Source organism: Protopterus annectens, chromosome 6.part0 (assembly GCF_019279795.1).
Source record: "Protopterus annectens isolate FY-2018-M chromosome 6.part0, PAN1.0, whole genome shotgun sequence".
NCBI classification, from domain to species: domain Eukaryota; kingdom Metazoa; phylum Chordata; order Ceratodontiformes; family Protopteridae; genus Protopterus; species Protopterus annectens.
Window position 1 is genome coordinate 729,795,897 of NC_056737.1, and position 22,375 is coordinate 729,818,271.

Consider the following 22,375-nt stretch of genomic DNA (forward strand, 5'->3'; position numbering starts at 1 on the left):
AGTGTCTATTCAGGCGCCTATGAAGTTGAGAACTTGCATTGGTGCCTGCTGAGATTTGTTGAGGTTTATGGTTATGCCCAGGTATTGAGGGTGGGCGGTTCTGGAACAGAAAATCCTTGGTTTGAATTAGTCGATGCCAGGAGGGAGCGGAAAGGAGCCAATCATCCCAGGAAGGGGAAGACCTGAAACCCCTGCAGCCGCAGGTGAGCTGCCACTACTGCCATCACTATGGTGAACACCCGAGGGGGGGGGGGGTCAGTGGTGAGCCAAAAGGAGAGTGCTCTGAACTGAAAATGATCTACTCTGATCTGGAAGCAGAGGAACCTCTAAGATCGCCTGTTCATCTTGATATGATAGTGCACATCTTGGAGGTCCACCGAGCACATCCACTCATTTACCTGCAGGAAGGGCAGACTGGATTGAAGAGTGACCATCTGGAATTTCATCTTGACAACTGACAGGTTCAGGGTTGAAAGATACAGAATGGGTCTCAAGTCTCCCATTTTCGTTGGCACCAAAAACAAAGTACAGTTGCGCACACTTACCATAAATGTAGATGTTGAAGTGTATTCACTGTTGCAGTCATCACCTGTGGGTTTATCCCTGCTGTGCTAGCCCTCGGCCAGCCCAAATACCAGTCAATGTTTTTCTGCATCGGCTGCTGTCGCATACTGTCTGATGTCAGGTCGTCAGTGCTATAAAGGAGAGCAGCTGAAACCATTACATCAGTTTTTCTTGCCCTAACCTGTCACAGGCCCAAGTAAATATGGTAAAGTAGCCCTGTTGGCTAAAAGTCACCTTTTGAAACTTATGTCTCCCTAAAAAAAGAAGATACAAGGGGAGAAGGAGGGTGGGAAACCAGGACTGCAGCAGTGAATATACTCGAACATCTACATTTATAGTAGGTGTATACAACTGTATTATGTTCTTTGCGTTTCACTGTTGCAGTCATCACCTGTGGGAGGATTCCCAAAGCTGAGGATAGGGGTGGTAGGCTTAGTAAGATACCCAAGAATGGGTCAGCATGCCCTGCAGAACTGACGAGGTAAACCCTTCCCTAGCCTTAGAAAATAGTTAGGTGGTAATGCTTGGTAAAAGTATGGACAGAAGTCCAGGTGGCAGCTTCCAGGTTGCCAATGGCGGGAACTCGTCTGAGGAATGCTGTGGAAGTGGAGGCTGCCTTGGTGGAATGGGCTCTAACAGACTTAGGGAGGGACTTTCATGCAATCTGTAGCAGAAATGGATACAGTGTGATATCCATTTGGAAATGGTTTGTATGGAAATGGGCTTCCCCTCTGCCCCTGGGGCAAAGCTGACAAGTAGTTGGTCCGGTTTCCTGAAGGGTTTTGTACGGTCCAGATAGTATCTGAGCTGTCTGTGTATGTCAAGTGAGTGCAGAATCATCTCCTCATTGTTTTGAGGGTTAGGAAAGAAGGTGGGGAGATGGAAGGCCTGACAGAGTTACATTAGATACCACCTTGGGCATAAAGGAGGGATTAGTCCCTCAGAGAGACCGTCTGCATGGAAGATGATGAAGGGCTCAATGACCATCATAGCCTGAAGTTCTGAAACTCTCCTGGCTGAGGTGATAGCTAGGAGAAAAACAGTCTTAGTTCTGCAGGTTCGAAGGGTGGTAAAGTAAGCTTTTCCAAAACATAATTCAGGTCCCAGACTGCAGTGGGTGGCCTTCTGGGAGGTCTGATATTAGAAGCCCCTCTGAGGAAATGTAGGATGGGAGAACAAGGGCTGCTCTGTATCAAAATGAGTTGAGATGGCAGAGGTGTGGATTTTAATAGAGGAGAAGGAGAGGCTACTACTGAGTAAACTCCGCTAGGTAGTCCAGGATAAGAGGGATGGAAGGTTATAAGGTATTGCCCCCTCTGGACAGGCTCCAGGAGCAAAATCTTTTCCAGTTCACTGCACAGGATTGTCTGGTGCTGGGCCTTGTGGCTTATGTGATAATGTCTAGGACCTGTTTGCTTAACAGGGGCCCCTTGTTTGTCTTTAGAGTATTAGCCATGCTGATAGTTTGAGAGTCTGCAAGTCTGGGTGCAGCACCCCCCAACCCCACCTGAGTTGAGAGGTCTGAGATCAGGAGAAGCTGCCTGGGAGGCTGTAAGGTCAAGGTTGCACAGTAAGGGGTACCAATGTTGCCTGGGCCAACCTGGAGCAATGAGGAAGGCTTTCGGTCTTTCCTCCCTTATTTTGATCAGTACCTTTGGAATAAGAGGCAGAGGAGGGAAAGCATGCACAAGGAGGGAAAGCGTGCACAAAGAGGGTGTTCCAAGGGAAGGCCAATGCATCCAACTTCCATGCTAGGTGGCGATACTCCCTGGTACAGAATTTTTTCAGCTGATGTTTGAGGTGCAAAGAGATCCACCTCCAGAGTCCCCCACTCCTGCGTGATCTGTAAAGATTTTTTTGTGGAGCTGCCATTCGTGGGGGTCCAGTAAGTTTCTGTTTAAGTGGTCTGCCAGGGTGTTGCTGATCCCTGGCAGGTATTGGACTATCAGATGTAGTCCCATGGAAGAGGCTGTCAGCCATAGGTTCATGGCTAGCCTGCACAGAGGGTAAGATTGGGTCCCTCCCTGTTTGTTGATGTACCACATTACTGTGGTGTTGTCTGTTTTGATAAGGAGAACCCCAGGCTTGAGATGGGGTTTGAAGGAAGTCAGAGCCTTTTGTATTGTCATAATTTCCTTCAGGTTGATGTTTAAGGGAAGGTGATGTGCATCCCAAAGACCTTGTGTGCACCTGCCTTCTAGGCGAGCGCCTCAAGCTGTGTCGGAGGCGTCAGTGGTAATGGTCTGCCCAGTTGGGCGAAGGGTGAAGGAAAGACCCTTGTTCTGAGCACATGCCCTTGCCCACCAAAGAAACTCTGCCCTTATACAGGGGGTCAGAGGGAGAGAGGTCTCTAGAGGCTGGGAGTGCTGACACCAAAGGTTCCTTAGGTACCACTGAAGTTTTCTCATGTGAACCCTGGCCAGAGGAATTAGAAGGATGGAAGATACAGGATTCCCTTATGGGGATGTGGAGGTAGGCATCTTTTAGATCTACGGTTACTAACCAGGCATTTTTTGTCAGCATAGGTAACAGCTGCTGTAAGGTCAGCATTTAGAATTTGGGGACCACCAGGAAGGTGTTCAGAATGGATAGATCCAGGATGGGGCGTCAAGTGCCCTCTTTTCTAGGAACCAGGAATAGTCTAGAATAAAAGCCGTTGCCTGTTTGATCTGAGGGGACAGGTTCTACTGCCCCTTGGGATATGAGAGTTTGGACTTGTTTCAATCCCTCTGCCCACTGATTTGGAGACAAGTCTAGGTACCCTCTTAGAACTGGGAGTTCATTGAAGGAGAATTTGTATCCCTGAAAAATGATCTTTAAGACCCATTCGTCCTTTGTTACAGAAAGCCAATTTTCTTTGCAGATGGAGAGCCTTCCCTTCTAGTTTTTAGTAAGCGAAAAGAGGGCAGAGGGAGAACAGGGAGTCATTGAGAATTGTTGCCATAAATGGATGGCTTAGAACTCCCTACCTTTGGAGTGGGAGTGGTCCACTGTTTGGTTGTCTGCTGTCCCCGGGGTGGGAGTCTGGGTGGTCTGTCCCTGCGGGGCTTACCTTGCCCCATCTGCTAGGTGCAGAAAAAGACCAGTGTTTTGAGGAAAAATTTCTTTTGAACCTAGGAGGTTGTACCTAAAGGAAATTTTTTACTGTTTGCATAGATTTTCCTTTGTCTTACATCTTTTAAAGCACCTCTTCTGCTTTTTCTCAAAATAAGCGGTCCTTATCCAAGGGTGCACCAAATAATTTAGAATTGACATGATCGGGGAGAGGTTGTTTCATCAGCCATGCATATTTCCTAATGACAGATCCTATACCCAATTGACCACCATTTATTTGGGTGTTGCCTTTCAGATTGTGGACATATGTGAAGGAGGCCTTGTGATTGTCCTTGGTGGATATGGCCAATTTGCACTCGAATTTATATATAGCGTTTCTGTATGTATGTGTGTGTATATATCTATATCTATATACATATATATATATATATATATATATATATATATATATATATATATATATATATATATATATATATATATATATAGAGAGAGACACACACACACACATACACACAACCTGGCAGACAGGTTCAGTAAAAACTTCACCCCCCCCATCCCTCCATCAGTAATCCAGGACATCCCCAGCACCTGCCTATCTCCCCTCATCACCAGGGAGCAGGTCCTTAATGCCCTCTCAAAGGCAAAAAATACAGGCTCCATGGGACCAGATAACATCCCTGGCTGTATTCTACATGAACTCCGGCATGAGCTCTCAGCTCTATTAGACACCCTATTCAAAAAAGACTGAGCACCAGCTTCACCCCGGCTGAATGGAGGATGGCCACTGTTACTGTCATCCCTCTACACAAAGGTGGAGCATCCACTGCCCCATGCAATTATAGGCCCATCAGCCTAACTAATCTGATCTGCAAGGCCATGGAATGCATTATCATGGACCTTATAAACAAGGACATTGGCAACCTCCAAACACTTGACCCAACACAGTTTGTTTTTTTGTCAAACCGAAATCATGCCTGTTAAACTTAAACTTGGTAAGCTTCTTCAAAAAAGTCACCAAAGCCATAGATGAGGGGAAGATGGTGCACACAGTCTACCTTGACCTAGCCAAAGCCTTTGACACTATTCTCCACTCGGGCATAACAGATAAACTCTTCCAGCTAGGCATCAACCTGATGTTACCAGATGGGTAACAAACTGACTCACCAATAGAACCCACTCAAAGTAAGGGAATACTCCTCTAAGTAGTAGACACATAACAAGCGGTGTACCCCAAGGATTGGTCTTGGGGCCTCTACTGTTTGGGATATATTTTTCTGAGGTGTAAACCAAAACCAGTGATCTGTGGCTGACTACGTTTGCAGATGACTGCAAGATGGGCACAGTCTTAAATTCCCCTAGTGACATGAACATCCTCCAAGAGGGTCTTACCCAAACTAGTGAGTGGTGCCAGAAGCATGGCCTCAAACTAAATGCCATGAAACGTATCATTATCCCCCTTTTGGGGAAAATGTCATCCCCACTATCACATTAATAACAACTTACTAACCATGCCATCAGTCATGAGAGACTTGGGCACCCAGGTTGACAGCAACCTGACATTTGTCCACCACGTTCCCTTCGTTGTACAGAAGGCTTTCTACTTGGCCCACCACATAAATAAGGGTATTTCATTCAGGAACAAGGTGGTCATAACATCCCTGTACGCCTTCCTTATCAGACCCATTATAGAGTACAATGCCCCCTTTGACATGTACTTGCCAAGTATATGCAGCAGTTGGACAGACCAGAGAGGTTCCTGATCAGGAAAATCCAGGGTCTCAAACATCTGTCCTATACATACAGACTAAAAGCCCTATCCCTCTACTCAGTCTCATACAGACTGCTCAGAGGTGACCTGTGTCTGGCATATAAGGCTATTTCAGATCCAGCCTTGATGGAGTTGCTGCATATCCCAGGCCGGAGGAAGTGGTGCAGCGGTAGCGTCATCGCCTCACAGTAAAAGGTTCTCTGGTTCGATTCTTGGCTTGGGTGCCTTCTTTGTGGAGTCTGCATGTCCTCCTTGCGTTCGTGGGTGTCCTCCCACATTAGAAAGACATGCATATGAAGCGTTTCTTCCTGGGCCTCCTCTGAAAATTGGCTTTGTTCCAAATCGGACTTTCCCGGTTAACAAATGCTAAATAAATAAAATAAATATCCGCAAAACAAACTCCACTCGCGCAACTAGCATGCAAGGCCTTAACCTGGTCTGTGACGTTAATAAAACTTGTTGGAGGGATAGATTTGTGTCCCAAAGCCTCCCCCGTCTGGGGAATAGACTCCCTCTATGTCAGAGTACCTCTCTAGCCCTCTAAGAGGAACCTGGATGACTGGATGGGAAACAGAAAATACATCCCTGGGATCCCACCTGTGACCCTGCTGGACAGGGGAAACAGGTGCTTTGTGGGAACATGGGTGCAATTCTTGGCTAGGCTTATAACGGCCTCCAGGCCAATAGCCTAGTATCATCATATGAACCTATGAACCCCTTACCTGTCATATATGACAAACTGGCTGTTGGAATTAAGAGACCAAAATGCACCTTTGCCTGAAAGGTTTTCAGAAAAAGGAGGGATGTGCTTTCCTCCTTACGGATGATGGGAATCCCTTTTCTTCCATAAAAGTCTATGTCTTTTGAACCATAAAAGCATTGCGATAGGTTTCTCATCCTGACAAGTAGGCATCAACTGTCAGAACCCTCTGCAGGATCAGCTAAAGGAATGAGATATGCATCAAATCCAGGGTCCGGTGACACTGGTGTGACACCAGCTACTTGGTGGCATCAACTTGCTACAACACTGACATCCTCTGCAGAACAAATGACACAATAAACATTCTGATGGTCATCAAGCTGAGAATTCTTCGTGTCAAGCTGGTATCTGCACAGGTAGAATGATGCCATTCTACCTGTGCAGATACCACCTTGACAAAGAATTCTCTGCTGTTCCCACATAAATAGTGGCACCGAAAAAACTTGCCAATAGCAAATGAAAAGATAAACCTACAAGACAAAACAAATGATTGCCAATAATCCAGTATTAAGAGGGAAATGCACAATGTTTAAGCAATAAAAACAAGGAAGGAAAAAAAACATTTAAATATAAAAATGAGACATTCTTACCGTTTTGCTTCCAATGGACTCCACGTAAAGCAAGGAGAAAGGAATTTCTCTGTACTGTGAGGTGTCATAGGGTTAAACTTATAAGATGAAATTCCTTCAAGTGGCTGAAATACAAAATGTTGAGGGGCAAATGAAATACGACCCTTGCGTTTTGAATGACCAGCAGCAGTCTGACATTTTTCTTCTGTTTCTTCTGCTACTGTAGACAATGATGCTCCTGATGCATTCTCCACGGCACCACTACACTGAAACAGCCCTACTTCAACAGACGTATCCTGCTGAGGATCAGATATCCGCTCTGCATCACCATCATATACATTCTGGCAAGTTTTGACAACTAAATCAACTGAAGGCAATTCCGATTGCATCTCTGCAATGTTATGAAGTTCATCAACTCTATCATAAAGATTTCCCTGAGGGAGGGAGACAAAAAGGGAGGAAAATTACCAAACTTACAAATAAAATTAAGTGTTAAGCCATAATTTTAATTCTGCAGTATTAAAATATGCATCGTAAATATTTAACACAACTGAAGCAGCATTTATAAACCTGGTCACTCCCATGAAATAGAATTACTGCATTGAAAAAGACATTATAACAGACTGTACAAATGCTTTAAGAAGCTCTAGTAGTAGATGTTCAAAGAAGACACTGTTGCAGTCACAGTCTTTTGGATTTCTAGCACAGGCAAGGTACAATGTCTGGCCAAACATCCAGGGTTTGCACCTTTCCATTTCAGCTGGCAGACACCTCCCTCCCAGGAGCATTGGTCAGGAGAATAAAATTGGATTTCAGTCCATGCAATCTTTAGCGCATCCTTGCCGAGGTACCCAAAATGACAGCATTCACTGCTCTTACAAGGACCCATGTTAGCAAAAGCCCTATCTGTCCTCCTTGGCCTATGCTAGTCAGGCAAAATAAATCCATTTCCAGAGTAATCTGGACTAGGAGAATACCCAACAGACTGGCAGATATTGGAAGGGGTAGAAGAGGACTGATACCTACCCCAGCCCTTGGATATCTTGCATCAGAGGGGGTGGGAGAAAAGGAAACTATAATGCAACAGTAATTCTACTTCAACATCGACAGTACTTTTTTTTTTACACAACTACTAAGTTCTTTGCCTGGATCACTGCTGAAGACAGCTCTGGAATGATTGCAGAAGCTCAGTATTCTTATTCAGAGTTTACCTGATTCCTTAGTGGAGGTTGCAGAATGTACTGCTGGACTACAGTAGCAAAACGTGCACTGCCAAACAGTAGACTGTCAAACCTGCAATGTTTGGAGAAGGCATGTAAAGACCACCAAAGAGCTATAGATAGCTTAGATGCTTACCCCACACAATAAAGGCACTAACTCTAACAGAAAGTGGCCTGACATGATCTTTCAGTCTCCCCTGTGCAGAATACTAAAACACAATACAAAGGGATAGTACTTGGACATATCTTCTTCGATAGGTAGTAAAAGACACAAACAGTTGATCAATATTTTTATGCCCTCACTTCTATATATGCAGTATCCCAATTGTTTCTGGACATTTAAGGAGTGCGGACCCCCCCCCCCCCAACACACATACTGGAAGAAAAGAAGAAAACTACTAGCAAGTGGATAGAGTGGTTCAAGGCCATTTTTATAACCTTTCTTGTTAAAAGTGGATATTATGCAAGTTACTTTTGTTCTTATGGAAGAGATACTATGATCACATCCACATGAAGAAATAGAGCTCAAACATCCCCATGCCAGAGATGTTTCTGATACATTCTCTGCATCACAACTAGAGTGGGACAGCCCTGATACATAAAAGTAGCTCCCATTTTTAAGAAAGAGAGAGCTGCAATTGGCTACTAGTTCAAACAAAATTTGAACGATGTGCTCGAAACCTGGTACAAGTCCCACAGTGCTGTCAGTGTTCTCCTTATGGGTCTCAAGCAGAGGACTCCTTAGAGAAACTTGCCTGTCAGGCTGAAGGGGGGCGGGGGCATATCCATGGGTAGACAGGCTGAAATAGTTAATCTGTCTTCCTGAGGCATACATTAATCCTGCATCAAATACCTCAGATATAATCAATGTGCAATCAGAAATTCTCCTACTAGATTGAGGTCCTGTCTCATCCTTGGGTTCCACAGGAAAAAAAACTCAGTCTATTAAGTAGAACTTCCTAGTACTAGGTCTCTTATTTTCTTTTATGACCTTTATCATGTCTTTTGAGAATGCATAAACAAATTCAACACAAGTCATGAAAGACGCTAAACTTTGCAATCTTTTGTTGCGTTTAATTTCAGTCACAAGCTATCCACTACCTTTTGAGTACCTCAATTTCAAGTGACAATATGCCTTTCTTATGGAAGATTTGTCTTTGGCTTGCAATATACTTGGAAGTTTTTTTCCAAGACCAACATTTTCTCTCTTCCCCCCATATGTGGTTAAAAGTGCTAAGTATCATCATCACTTCCTTGCCTGTGACTTAAACACTATGCAATGGATCTTCCCTGGCTTATTTGCAGTTCCACTGGCAAATGAGGTAAAGCCCACATTTCTGAATCTAGTTTCCAATTTTCAGACACATTTATATATAGCCTAAAAGATATTACGCCAGTTGGCATTAATGGTTAAGGTCTTCACCTCCCATGCAGAAGGTAAAAGATATAATCCTGACCTCCAGTGAATGCCTACTTGGAGTTTGCATGCGCTCCCTGGGTCTCTGTGGGGTTCCTACCACCTCAGAAAAACCATGCTAAGCATTTCCATCTCAAACTCACCAAAGAATGGAGCTGTAGACGGCCGCACGGTCTTTAGTGTCCAATATGGAGAAGAGTTGTATAGACCAACAATTTGAGGGAATATACTGTGGTGCACAGCATCCTCACAATAGAACATGGATCACAGTGTGCCATGGCAGGGCTAGCCATTCACCACTGTAAAATATGGCTGCAGATGATTCGGTCATGTTGACCAATATCTCCAAAACTAGACATGGGTATTTGCCAGTGATGAGTGATTTGAGGACAAGGCCTACTTTGACCTACACCAAGGACCCATGCTAATGATCGGAAGAATACATGTGCCCCTTTTGGCCAGTCTGCCCACCGTAAAGCCCTGTGTCAATAAGCTAATGTTTGGTCACTATCCAGTTACCAACCTTGTTTTACCTGGTATAGCTCTGTTAAGAAAGGACTACTGACACCTACTGACAATACCTCCAGATCCTCCAGGAGGGGAAGGAGGGAGGGTTAGTAAGAATGTAAGGCGAGATGAACTACATACATCGAACGTTATGGTGAGTACATAACTTCTTGATGTTATGTAGTCCAATCTCACCTTCATTTTTACTCATGGGACAGCGTCCCTAGCACCTTGATCTTGGGTGGCTCAGTGAAAAATACTCTTGAGCACTGTGGAAGATCTGACCAGATCTAATTTGTAGTGACTAATAAAGGTATGAGGCGAAGCCCATGTTGCTGCAGCACAAATATCATTCATAGACATCCTAGCCTGGAACGCAGTTGAGATGGTCACAGATCGTGTAGAATGAGCCTTCACTTTAAGGGGTAATTATCTGCCATTGGAAGCATAAATGAATGAGATGCAATCGGAGATCCAGCGAGAAAAGGTTACCTTAGAAACAGGAGCCCCAAGTCTAGAGACTGAAAATGAGACAAACATTTGATCTGATTTCCTGAAATCTTTTGTCCTATGTAAATAGAAAAGCAATTGTCTATGAACATCTAGCTGATGTAACTTAAATTCTGTCCTGTTGGAGAATTCAGGAAAAAACATAGGCAACTCAATGGACTGGTTGATACTGACAACAGATGCAACATTCGTAACAAAGGAAGGGTTGGTTCTTAAGGAGACCCTATCTTCGTGAAACACCAAATAAGGTGGCCTAATCGATAATGCTTGGAGTTCAGAGACCCGCCTAGCTGAAGTTATGGCTACCAATAATACTGTCTTCCATGACAAGACTTTAATGTTACACGTAGCTGCGGCCTCAAAGGGAGTTGAGGTGAACTTCTGTAGTACAAAACTGAGGTCCCATGGCATCACTGGATCAAAGACTGGAGGTCAGAGTAACAATGTCCGCCTCAGAAAAGCCCTACAAAGCCTATGAGCCATAATACTGGGCTCATTAGCAACGTGAAAGGTAGAAATCGCTGCCAATTGCACTTTAATGTTTGCTGCAGCTGACCCCTGACTGAAAAGTTGAGAAAGAAATTCCAATATTGCCGAAATAGGCGCTGTATAAGGATAAAATATGTCTCTCATGGGCCCAACTAGAAAATCTCTTCCACTTATTGGAATAAATCTTCCTGGTAGAACGCTTGCGGGAAGATGATAGAATATGGACCACTACCGGGGAAAAATCATGAAGCCTGAATAAGGACGGAACTGGAGCAGCAAAGCTGTCAACATGAAGGTCTGGATGGAGGGAAGAAACTGTCCTGAAATATGAGTCAGCAGATCTGGAGCTGGGTACAGAATCCAGGGCTTGTCCATTAGATAGGGTTGAAGAAAGGGAAACCAAATTGGATGAGGCCAATATGGGGCAAGGAGGATCATTTTGCTTCCCAAAGACTGTGCTTTCTGAATGACCTTTGATATCAGAGGTAACGGTGGAAAAGCGCAGAGAAGACCGGAGGGCCAATCCTGAGCCAGAGCGTCCCTGGATGTCTCCCCTTCCAGGGGGGATAAGGGTAAAATAGCTGCTGCATTTGCCATTGAGGGGGGTGGCAAATGGAGTGCAGCAAGGCTGACCCCCATCTGTGGAAAATATCTTCCGCAACATGATTGTTCAAGGACCACTAATGAGGCATTAGGATAAGCTCTGCTCAGCCTGTCTGCAATCACGTTGGACTTCCCCAGTATATGCATTGCAACCAGAAAACGTTGGGAAGACACCGCCCACTGCCAAACTCGAAGTGCCTCCCTGCAAAGGGGGTATGATTTTGTTCTTCCCTGTTTGTTCAGGTACCATACCACTGACATGTTGTCTGAGTGGATTGCAATTATCCCTAGAGGGAGAAAGATCTGAAGTGCTTGCAACGCTAACAGCACTGCTCTCATCTCCAAGACATTGATATGCAAATGAGTCTCGTGATCCTGCCACGTGCCTTGGACAGTCATGCCAAGATAATGCCCCCCCACCCGATCTGGGAGGCATCCGTGGTCACCTTGGCAACTGGAGGTGATGGGACAAAAGGCTTGCCCACGTTGAGATTGTTGGCCTGAAGCCACCATCGTAGATCCCCCCTTGCAAGTGTCGGTAATCAGAATAGAATGGTAGAGTGGAAGATGCTGTAGTGACCATTGGACGAAAAGCAGCCACTGAATAACCCTCATGTGTAGTCTGGCAAGGGGAACTAACATGATTGTGGCAGCCATGGTTCATAACAACTTGAGGACCACGTTTGCCTTGACCTTCCTCAATGGTAGTAAGGCATAGACCGACCTGCTGTTGCAGAGCCTAAATTCTCTCTTCTGGTAAGAAGGCCCTCATGAGCACCGTATCTAGTTTGGTGCCAATAAAAGTGACAAGCTGCGAGGGCAACAAGGCAGATTTTTCCCAATATAAAGTAATCCCTAACCTTTGGCACAGTGTAATAGTGGCGTCCCTGGTCTGTAACAGTAGATGCCTGGTGGTGGTAGAAAGGAGCCAGTCGTCTAGGTACGGAAATGTACAGTTGTGTACACTTACCATAAATGTAGATGTTCGAGTGTATTCTCTGTTGCAGTCATTACATTTGGGTAGCCTGCCGGCAGGTTGCCCTTAGTCGGCCTGAATAATAAAGTCTTGGGTCCTGCATCGGTTGCGGTCTCCTCTTCCATGATGTCAGGTCATCAGGGATATAAAACATGAAGCAGACGCCAATTTATTCAGTTTTTCTTGCCCCAGATGTCAGGTGCCCCCCAAAAGGGGAGCAAAAATATATATCTAAATAAATTGTAAATATACAAATGCACTTTTCGAAACAAACTTTACCTTCAACTAAAAGCAAATACACCACAAAGGCTTGAGTACAGTGAAGGAAAGAAAAGGTATAGAATGGGGGATGGCGGGTGGGTAACCTGGACTGCAACAGTGAATACACGCGAACATCTGCATTTATGGCAAGTGTACACAACTGTACTACTGTTCTTCGTGTTTCACTGTTGAAGTCATTACCATTTGGGTAGAATCCCAAAGTTATGGATGGGAGGATGGAACTAAACAGCATTAGGAGCGGCTATAAGGCCCTGCAGGACTGCAGTGGCAAAGCCTGCCCTGGATTTAGAGAAGAGAGGTAAATGATAATGCTTTGTGAAGGTATGAACAGAGCTCCAAGTAGCAGCTTCTAGAATGTCTTTGGTTGGGACCCTTCTGAAAAAAGCTGCTGAAGTAGAGGCAGCCCTGGTGGAATGCGATCGGATCCCCTTGGGCACAGGTTTACCATGGTGTAAATAGCAGAAACGACTGCAGTGGCTTATCCATTTAGAAATAGTCTGCTTTGATATAGCCTTCCCCTCTGATCCTGCAGCAAATGCTACCATTAGTTGCTCAGACTTTCTTAGAGATTTGGTCCTGTTTAAGTAGAATCTTAGTTGTTTGTGAACATCCAATGAATGCAGAATCCACTCCCCCTTGTTCTGTGGATTTGGGTAAAATGTTGGCAGGTGAACGGTCTGGTTAAGAGCCACACTGGATACCACCTTGGGCATAAAAGAAGGATCGGTCCTGAGGGCCTCCCTGTCCGGATAAAATATACTGAAAGGCTCCATGGCCATGAGAGCCTGTAGTTCTGAAACCCTTCTTGCTGAAGTGACTGCCAAAAGAAAAGCTGTTTTCCAAGATAGAAATTTTATATCCGCAGTAGCTGCTGGTTCAAATGGAGGCAGGGTGAGTTTTTCCAGCACAAAACTGAGGTCCCATGCAGGAGTTGGTGCTCTCCTGGGAGACTTTAAAATTTTGGCCCCTCTAAGATCCTGCTTAAGCAGTGGATGGGAAAAGAGGGGAGGGCTCTGCGTTGTAATGAGCAGAGATTGGCAGAGGCATAGATTTTTATTGAAGAAAAAGATAGGCCCTTGTCAAGCATCTCAGTCAAGTATTGTAAAATCTGAGGAAGATTGGGCTTTGCTGAATCTATTCCTTGTGCTTGGTTCCAAGCACAGAATCTCTTCCATTTATCAGCATATGATTTTCTAGTACTAGGCCTTCTGGCTTCCAAAATGACATCCATCACAGATTTACTGAGAGGTGGTATTTGAATAATTAGTTGATTAGCCATGCTGCAAGATTCAGAGTTTGGAGCAGAGTGTGAAGAATTTGATAGTTCTGCTGAGACAGTAGAGGAGGTATTTGAGGAAAGTACCATGGAGGAAGGTGCGACATATTCCTTAGAAGTGGGTACCAGTGCTGGCGAGACCAGTCTGGAGCAATTAGGATCATTTTTGTTTTTTCCGGTTTGACTTTTAGTAAGACCTTGGAGAGTAGAGGCATAGACTGATAGTTTTTTCCAGCTGAAGGATACAGCACCCACTTTCCATGCTTTTTTATGATAAGTTCTTGTGCAGAATTTGTTCAACTGATAATTTTGGGGAGAGGCAAAAAGATCTGTCTGGGCTCCCCCATTTCTGTGTTAACATGCTGAAGATTTGTGGATCCAGTTTCCATTTGTGCGGGTCCATAAGATTTCTGCTTAGGTCATCTGCCAGAGTATTTTGCTTTCCTGGCAGGAATTGAACCTGAAGATGTATTTGGTAAGTCAAGGATGTGTTCCACAAGGCCATGGCTACTCTGCAAAAGGGGTAGGAATGTGTACCCCCTGATTGTTTATGTACCCCATAACTGTGGTGTCGTCCATCTTTATCAGTAGTTGTCCTGGATGAAGTAAGTCCTTGAAGGCTATCAGAGCATTCTGAACAGCTAGCATTTCTTTCTGGTTGATATGCAGATGCATTTGGTTTGGGCTCCATTTGCCCTGAATGCATCTCCCTGCCAGGTGGGCTCCCCAAACATAGTCTGATGCATCTGTAGTTAGGGTTTGGGTGGCAGGGGGTAGAGTGAATGACAATCCCTTGTTTTGGTGACATGTCTCTGCCCACCAAAGAAACTCCTGTTGTAGGCAGGGAATAAGAGGAATCATTGTTTCCAGGCTGTGACAATGTTGACTCCATAAACTTTTTAGGTATCATTGAAGTTTCCTCATATGCAGTCTCGCATCATATGGAAATAGTAGAACGCAGGATGCCATGAACCCCAAAGCCAGCAGAATTTGCCTTGCAGATAACTGGGTTTTTGTTGCCATTTGTTTGAACTATGCTGTCAGTTGCCTTTGTTTGTCTGGTGTGAGGTAAGCCATCTGAGCAGTTGCATTCAAGCTTGCACCCAGGAATATAATTATTTGAGAGGGTACCAGTTGTGATTTCTTTTCGTTTATGGTGTACCCTAGGCATGCTAGAAGCCTTTTTACAAATGCCAGAGGTTGAAGAAGAGTGTCCTTGTCCTCTGCTTGAATGAGACAATCGTCCAGATAAGGATAAATTTGAATGTTTGTCTGCAGAATGCAATTACTGGTGCCAGGCACTTTGTAAAGACCCTGGGCGCAGTAGATAAGCCAAAGGGCAGTGCAGAGAATTGGTATTGCAAAAAGCCTGCTTTAAAGCAGAGGTATCTTCTGCACGATTCCCTTATTGGGATATGCAGGTATGCCTCTTAATTCTAGAGTTACTAACCAAGCATTCTTGCCTAGCATAGGCAGTAGCTGTTGTAAAGACAGCATTTTGAATTTTGGAATGTCCAGGAACGTGTTCAGAATCGATAAGTCCAGTATCGGACACCATGAATCATCTTTTCTGGGTACCAGGAAAAGTCTTGAATAAAAACCTTGCCCTTTTTTCCTTTTCTGGTACCAGTTGAATACCCCCATATCCATGAGGGACATGACTTGTTTCTTGGCTTCTGTCCACTGGTTTTGTGGCAAATCCGGCAATCCGTTTGGAATTGGCGAAGTATGGAAATGAAATCTGTACCCCTGGGATACTATGTTTAATACCCACTTGTCTTGGGTAATTAACTGCCAATTTCGAGCATGACATGATAGTTTCCCCCCAAAGGGGGCTGCCAAAAGATAAGTGCTTGGAGATGGTAGAGGAAAGTCATTGAGACTGCTTACTGTAGGGTTGTGCTTTGCTTCCTCCAAATCTGGAGGTAGAGGCACCCCATTGCTTTGACCTGTAAGAACCCTGTCATTGATATCTGGAGCCTTTTGAGCGTTTGGGTTGGCCCCGAGTGGCTCTGTTGGACACAGGAAAGGACCAATTTTTAGTAGGCCAGTGCCTACTGAACCTGGGTGGCTGCACTTGCAAGAAATCGTTTACAGTTTGCATAAATTTAGCTTTGTCTTCCATTTTCTTTAAAACCTCTTCTGCCTTATTACCAAACAGAGTATCATGCTGCAAAGGGGCATCCAACAATTTAGCTTTAACATGATCAGGCAGACTTTGCTCCTTGAGCCAGGCATGCCTTCTGATCACAGATCCATTAACGGCAGCCCTACAAGAGGCCTCCAAGGAATCAAAACCACATTGCAAAGTATGCTTTCCAACCTGTTCTGCTGAATGCAATAAATCCTGTAACTCTTACCCCATCTATCCATGGCCCTAGAATCTCTATCAGAAGGGGTAGGATTTTTGGCAGTAGAAGCCTCAACACCCTTGTGACCCTGAGAAATAGTCTCAGGATCAGCAGCAGGATTTTTGAAAAGAAATTTGTGGGCGTCAGGTACCCTGTAATATCTGTCTGGCTTACTAGGAGCCATGCTTGATTCCGAGAACACATCAACGATGTCTAATACAGGAGGTATTGCCAAAGGCCTATGCTGAGGAAGAAGGAAATCCCTAAGACTCTTTTTTTTATTCAGAGAAATCCCGACTCTCCCAGTGAAAATGTTCCCTTAAAGTATGCAAAGTCTCTCCAAAAGAGTAATCCTCAGGAGGAGATGCAGATAGGATGGATTCCTCTGCATTAGAATCCTCATACGGTGGAATAGAAAATTCCTGATCAGAAGAGTAATCAGAAGAAATGGAAACCTGATCTGAAGATTCATAATCAGTAACTTGCCTAGGCCTCTTAGCAGGGGGCGGTTGGGAACCCACGATCAAGGTAATTAAATCCTCAGACATTTTGATCTGTTTTTTAGGCATAGGGGCCTGAGCACGTGGCTCATGCGTTGTTTTTTAGACATAGAATTTGATTTTGTTTTTGTTGCTGGCATCGGTTTAATATAAAAATGTTGAGGCCTGAAAACACCCTCAGAAGCCGGTGCCTGCTCATCGGCTCCAGACCCATCCAAGAGAAAGACATCCACGGGTTCAATACTCTGAGAATCTCACGGCATACCGAACTCCGAATGGGTCTTGGTAGAGGCCTGCGCCTCAAAAGTAACTGGTATCAGGGCTGCGAAAGCACCTCACTGAGTACCGGCGACTGGCTTAGAAGCTTTGTCGTCAGTTCTGGACCTCGACATTCTGTCTCCGTCTTTTACCTTGCATTTTATTGTGAATTCCGGTAGTCGGATTGCTAACAGACGACATTTCAGGATAGTTCAATCGTAACCCAAAATATTTAGAAGCAAAAATATACAGACACTTAATAGTGTGTTGGTTAAATCTAGCAGAAAACCGACAGCAAGGCACGTTGTGATCAGGGCCTAGGCAAGGAATACAGTACAAGTGAACATCCTTATGAGGTATTTGCTTCCCACAAGTAATGCAATTATTAACTTTTACTGACATCGGTAAGGAGCAAGAAAAAGTTTACCCAATGGGGTACTTAGCTTTAGTTTGAAGACTTCGGTTCTGAAACTCGAATACGAAAATTTCAGGAGTCGGCTGACCGGCATTGCGAACTGCTTCTGCTTCGGGCACCACGAGGCAAGAAAGACAGAATAAAATGGCATCAGTGGCATGTTTTATACCCCTGACGACCTGACATAATGGAAGAGGAGACAGCAACCGACGCAGGACCCAAAACTTTGTTATTCAGGCTGACTCAGAGCAACCTGCCAGCAGATTATCCAAATGTAATGACTGCAACAGTGAAATACGAAGAACATCACTTGGAATCCCTGATGTCTCAAGTGAGCCGTTACCAATGCCACGCATTTGGTGAACAACCTGAGGGCTGTGGTGAGACCAAAGGGTAGAGAGCGAAACTGAAAATGACTGGCTCCCAGCCAGAAGCATAGATGACTTCTCGATGCCTTGTCCATCTTGAAATGGTAGTAAGCATCTTTGAGGTCGATGAAGCACATCCACACATCTTTCCCTAACAGAGGGAGTATTGACTGCAAGGTGACCATGCGGAACTTGGACTTCTGTACATGAAGGTACAATCGGCTGAGATTCAAAATGGGTCTCAGGTCCCCTGTTCTTTTCGGCACCAAAAAGAATCTGGAGTAAGTCCCTAATCCTACTTGGTCTGTGGGGACAGGCTGGATGGCTCCCTTTGAAAGCAAATTTTATTTCTAAAGTTGCGGAATCCCTGTGACTGTGTGGAACATCTGGGATTCTCTTGGTTAGCGGGGGAGAAGAGAAGGGAATATGATAACCTCTGGAAATTATCTTTAATACCCACTCTTGGGTGACTTCTTACCAGGCTTCTAGGTATAAAGAAATGCAACCCCGATCGGCTCCAGAGACACACAGTCGGTCCTCCCTTCAGGAGCGCTGGTAGGGAGAACCAAGAAAGGAATCACAGTCCCCCTGGTTACGCGGGCCTCCTCTGCCTCTAGGGCGGAGTCTACCTGAATTTCCACCCCCTCCCCTGCCTCCGGAGGTGGAATCACTTTGTGCGCCCTGAAAAAACCTCTGTGACTTTCTGTACCACATTTTTCCACCCTTCTGGCCCTTGGGGTAAGGTCTAGAAGGCATGGAAAAATGGACTCCCACGGCAGTCAGGGTTTTTCCTTCTTGTTCGCACATAGTGAGTGGGTCCTTCACCTTGGTTCCGAACAATGAACCATAAAGGGGGCGTTGGTGAGCATAGGCTTGAAGGCCTCAGCGAAATTGCACAGGCGCACCCAGGAGTGTCTCCTAAGAGAGACTCCGGAACCCGCTGCCCTACTTGCTCCGTCGACTGTGTAGGAGATCAGCCTCATGGAAGAGATGGTAAGAAAATTTAGGGTAGACATATTACCCTGTAGAGAATCTCCTAGCTCTTTTAGGAGATCTCGCTGGAGCCTTGTAAAATGCATCAAGTAGTTCAGCGACCGCAGTGTAAAGGCCGCTGAGGTAAACACACGCTTCCCATACCTGTCGATAGCCTGGGGACTCCTCGTTAGGTGGATGGATGGTAGAGAAAGTTTCGGCAAATTCCTTCTTGGTGGCCGCCACCACCACGGCTTCTACTGAAATGCCTTTAGTTAGATATTCCTTGTCAGAGGGGGCAGACTAAAACTTATTGGGTCTCCTAGGGACCAATTCCACAGTGTCAGGAGTTTCTCACACCTTTCAACAGACAGGATCTAGCAGCTCATCAAAAGGGGGAGAAACCCAAGAGGCGGGGGTTTATGACCCAAAAGCCTTCAGGAACACCAACTCCTCATCAGAAGGGGATTTGGAGGGCAAGCCGCCTCTCTGCTTTAAGATCTCCAGGATATCTGAAAAAGAGATCTTCAGAAGACGACTTGGGGGACCCCTCTGTCTCCTCAAGGTCAGTGTCCGACGTGAGAGACTCATCCGGGGAGTCTAGGTGTTTCCTCTTATACAATCTCTTTCTGGCGGACTCCTCAGGCAAAAACTCTAGGGAGACGTCAGAAAGTTGGGGACCACTCGTGGAGATATCGTGAGGCTTAGGGTCTTCGCTGCCCATTGATAGAGCATGATCCGAAACTGACATTGGTGCTGGAGGGGGCAGAGTATCTGTGCCTTAGGATGCAGTTGACGACCTGGCCAGCACACTCCTCATAACCTCGAAGGCTGAGCCGACTAGCTGTAGAGGAAACCATAGTAACCCTCGGAGTCAAGGTCCGAATCAGATGTCGAGTGCAAGCTCACTCGAGCCAAAGCACTGAGAGGAAGGCTCAGAACCAAAGATCGGTCCAATCCCTCCCCCTTGGGTCTGACCGGAGGACTGTGGACCCTCGACCTTGTGGATGGAACCCACGGGGTTGGAGCAAAAATCGGAACTGAGAGGCCAGGCCAGGCTACTGGAACCGACCTAACAGCACCCGACGGAACAAACAACTCTGGCTCCAAAAGCTGAGAAAGGCTCGGAGAAGGAACAACAAAGGATGAAGAGGCCATAGGCTCCGGAGCCGACTGGGTCACAGCCAAAATCAATTTGGCCAACACCGATGACTGAAGCAGTTTCTTCACCACCCTATCAAAGTCCTCATCGGAAAGTGTCCTGAAAGACCTGGAGGATAATGTAGGAGATCTGGATCACCCTACAGAAGGGGATTTGCATGAAGGAGAAAACGGTCGAATAACAGGAGACCAACTCTGAACAAAAATATCCGTGACCAGCTCAGAAAGGCTGGGAGCCCATACGAACGTAGTCAAGAGACTACCTTCTATTGGCACCAAGGGCAATGGAACCAAAGGAGAAGCTGTTCTAGCAACTTTCTCTGGCGGCTCTGAAGAAACAGACAGAGCTGGAGAGCGCTTCTTAGAAGTCTTTGTCCTTTTTACCTGGAGAGAATAATGCACTGGAAGACTTAGCCAAGTCCTCCTCGGAGTGTTTAAGCAGTCTTTTCAAAATGAGCTTGTTATTCCCCTTCTGTAAGACACGGGGACTGAAGGAATGGCAAAACAAGCAGGATTCTTGGAGGTGAATAGCCCCCAAGCAATACACGCACAGTGCCCATCAGTTAAAGACATATTATTGTTGCATTCAACACACTTTTTAAAGCCCGAAGGCCTGCGTTCCTTAGAATCCTTGGACATGCTGAAAGGAACAGAGCAACAAGTACACACACTAGACCCAACTAACTCCGCACAAGAAAGAGCCTCCAACTAAAACAGCCTGGAAACCAGTGGGAAAAACAACAGGGAGGACTAGGTCCTTAAACGGGCCTAGCCCAGGGAAACAAAGGCAGGATAGCACCACTAGCCAGACACAACCACACTAGATGCTAACAGAATGGGGCTCCAAACCAAAGACCACACAGAAAACAAAGGGATGCACTAGGTCCTCTAACTTAAATGGGCCTAGCCCGTGGGGAAAGGAAACGAACGGGATACCAAAATGGCCAACAACAAGGTCACAAAAAACAGCAAAAGAAACAAAGGCAGTAAAACACCACACACACACAGAGCTATGAAAACAGCTTTTTTAGCAACAAGTCAACAGTTTACAAAAATTTTATAAACATTCTACTTAGTCACGGCCAAGAGAGAGACCACGTCTGAGCTTAACGAGAGGCAAACGAGATCTAGGGAATAGACCTGTTGCATGATGGGATACCTCTTCGCCACGAGCCAATTGAAGACTTCGAGCTAGAGAATGGCAGAGTCAGAGCCGAGGTTCGGCTCCAAACCCATGGGTAAGAATAAAGACGAGATTGGACTACATAACATCATGTTTTCACCTTTGTTAGCAAAATTTGGAAAATACTGACAAATTAATGGAATGATTGATATCAGATTCTGACACCAGCTTAGGAAGAAAGGATGCACTGGCTAGCAGTGTAACTCTATCCTTGTGAAAAATCAAGTATGGGGATTCTGAAAACACGGCTTGAATCTTTGAATTCGTCTGACAGAAGTAATGGCTGCAAGAAATCTTCTTTTCCAAGAAGGATACTTAAGGACACACTTAGCTGCTGCTTCAAAGGAGGAATGAGTAAGTTCTTGAAGTACCAGATTTAGGTCCCATGGGGAAGTAGGGTTATTAAAGGGAGGTCTTAAAAGAAGAGTGCCTCTCAAAAAGGCTTTCCAGAGCTTATGAGAGGCAACAGAGGAACAGTCAAAACAAATGTGAAAAAAGAAGTTATGTCTTACCATAACTGTCCATCTGAGTTGTTGATCATCTTCCAGTCATCACTGATGGGTTCGGTTCCAAGCCCTCGGAACAGAGTCGACCTTATACCAAGCTTGCATGCATCAAAAACTCTCGAGCTAAGCTGCTACCCACAATGCCCTTCACCCAGTTACCTCAGATTGAGTTTGCATGCAACATATAGAAGAAGAAATAAGTCAAGAGTCCATCTCTGCGCAGAAACCCTAAGACACAACAAAGACCCAGAAGTTCCACTAGGAACCTTTGGAGGGGGTTGGTGGGAGTGTGTGATGACTGGAAGAAGATCAACAACTCAGATGGAATGTTATGGTAAGACATAACTTCTTTATCTGAAGTTGTTCATCTTCTTCCTATTCATCACTGATGGGACCGAGTCCCCAGCTACTTGGAGAACCTGGGTGGCCCTTATGGAAGAACATTCCTGAGAACCATTGAACCAAAGGCTGCTCTTCCCCTGGAGATCAGATCCAATTTGTAATGCTTGATAAAAGTATGGGGCAAAGCCCAAATGGCAGCTGCACAAATGTCATCCATGGAGGCCCTAGAGTGGAAGGCAACTGATGCTGCAATAGCCCTAGTTGAGTGAGCTTTATTTTGGCCAGGCTTAGCTCTATCCGTAAGTGAATATGAGAAGGCAA

At 45.3% G+C, this 22,375-nt stretch overlaps 1 protein-coding gene across 1 annotated transcript in view; it reads right to left on the reverse strand.

Annotated features, from left to right (window-relative positions):
- Positions 1-22,375, reverse strand: part of LOC122803889 (probable serine/threonine-protein kinase kinX) — a 654,852-nt gene that overhangs the window by 161,870 nt on the left and 470,607 nt on the right. Inside the window, exon 7 of the mRNA XM_044073571.1 lies at positions 6,740-7,152. Coding sequence (XP_043929506.1) covers positions 6,740-7,152 — 413 coding nt within the window. The remainder of the gene's footprint in view (positions 1-6,739; positions 7,153-22,375) is intronic.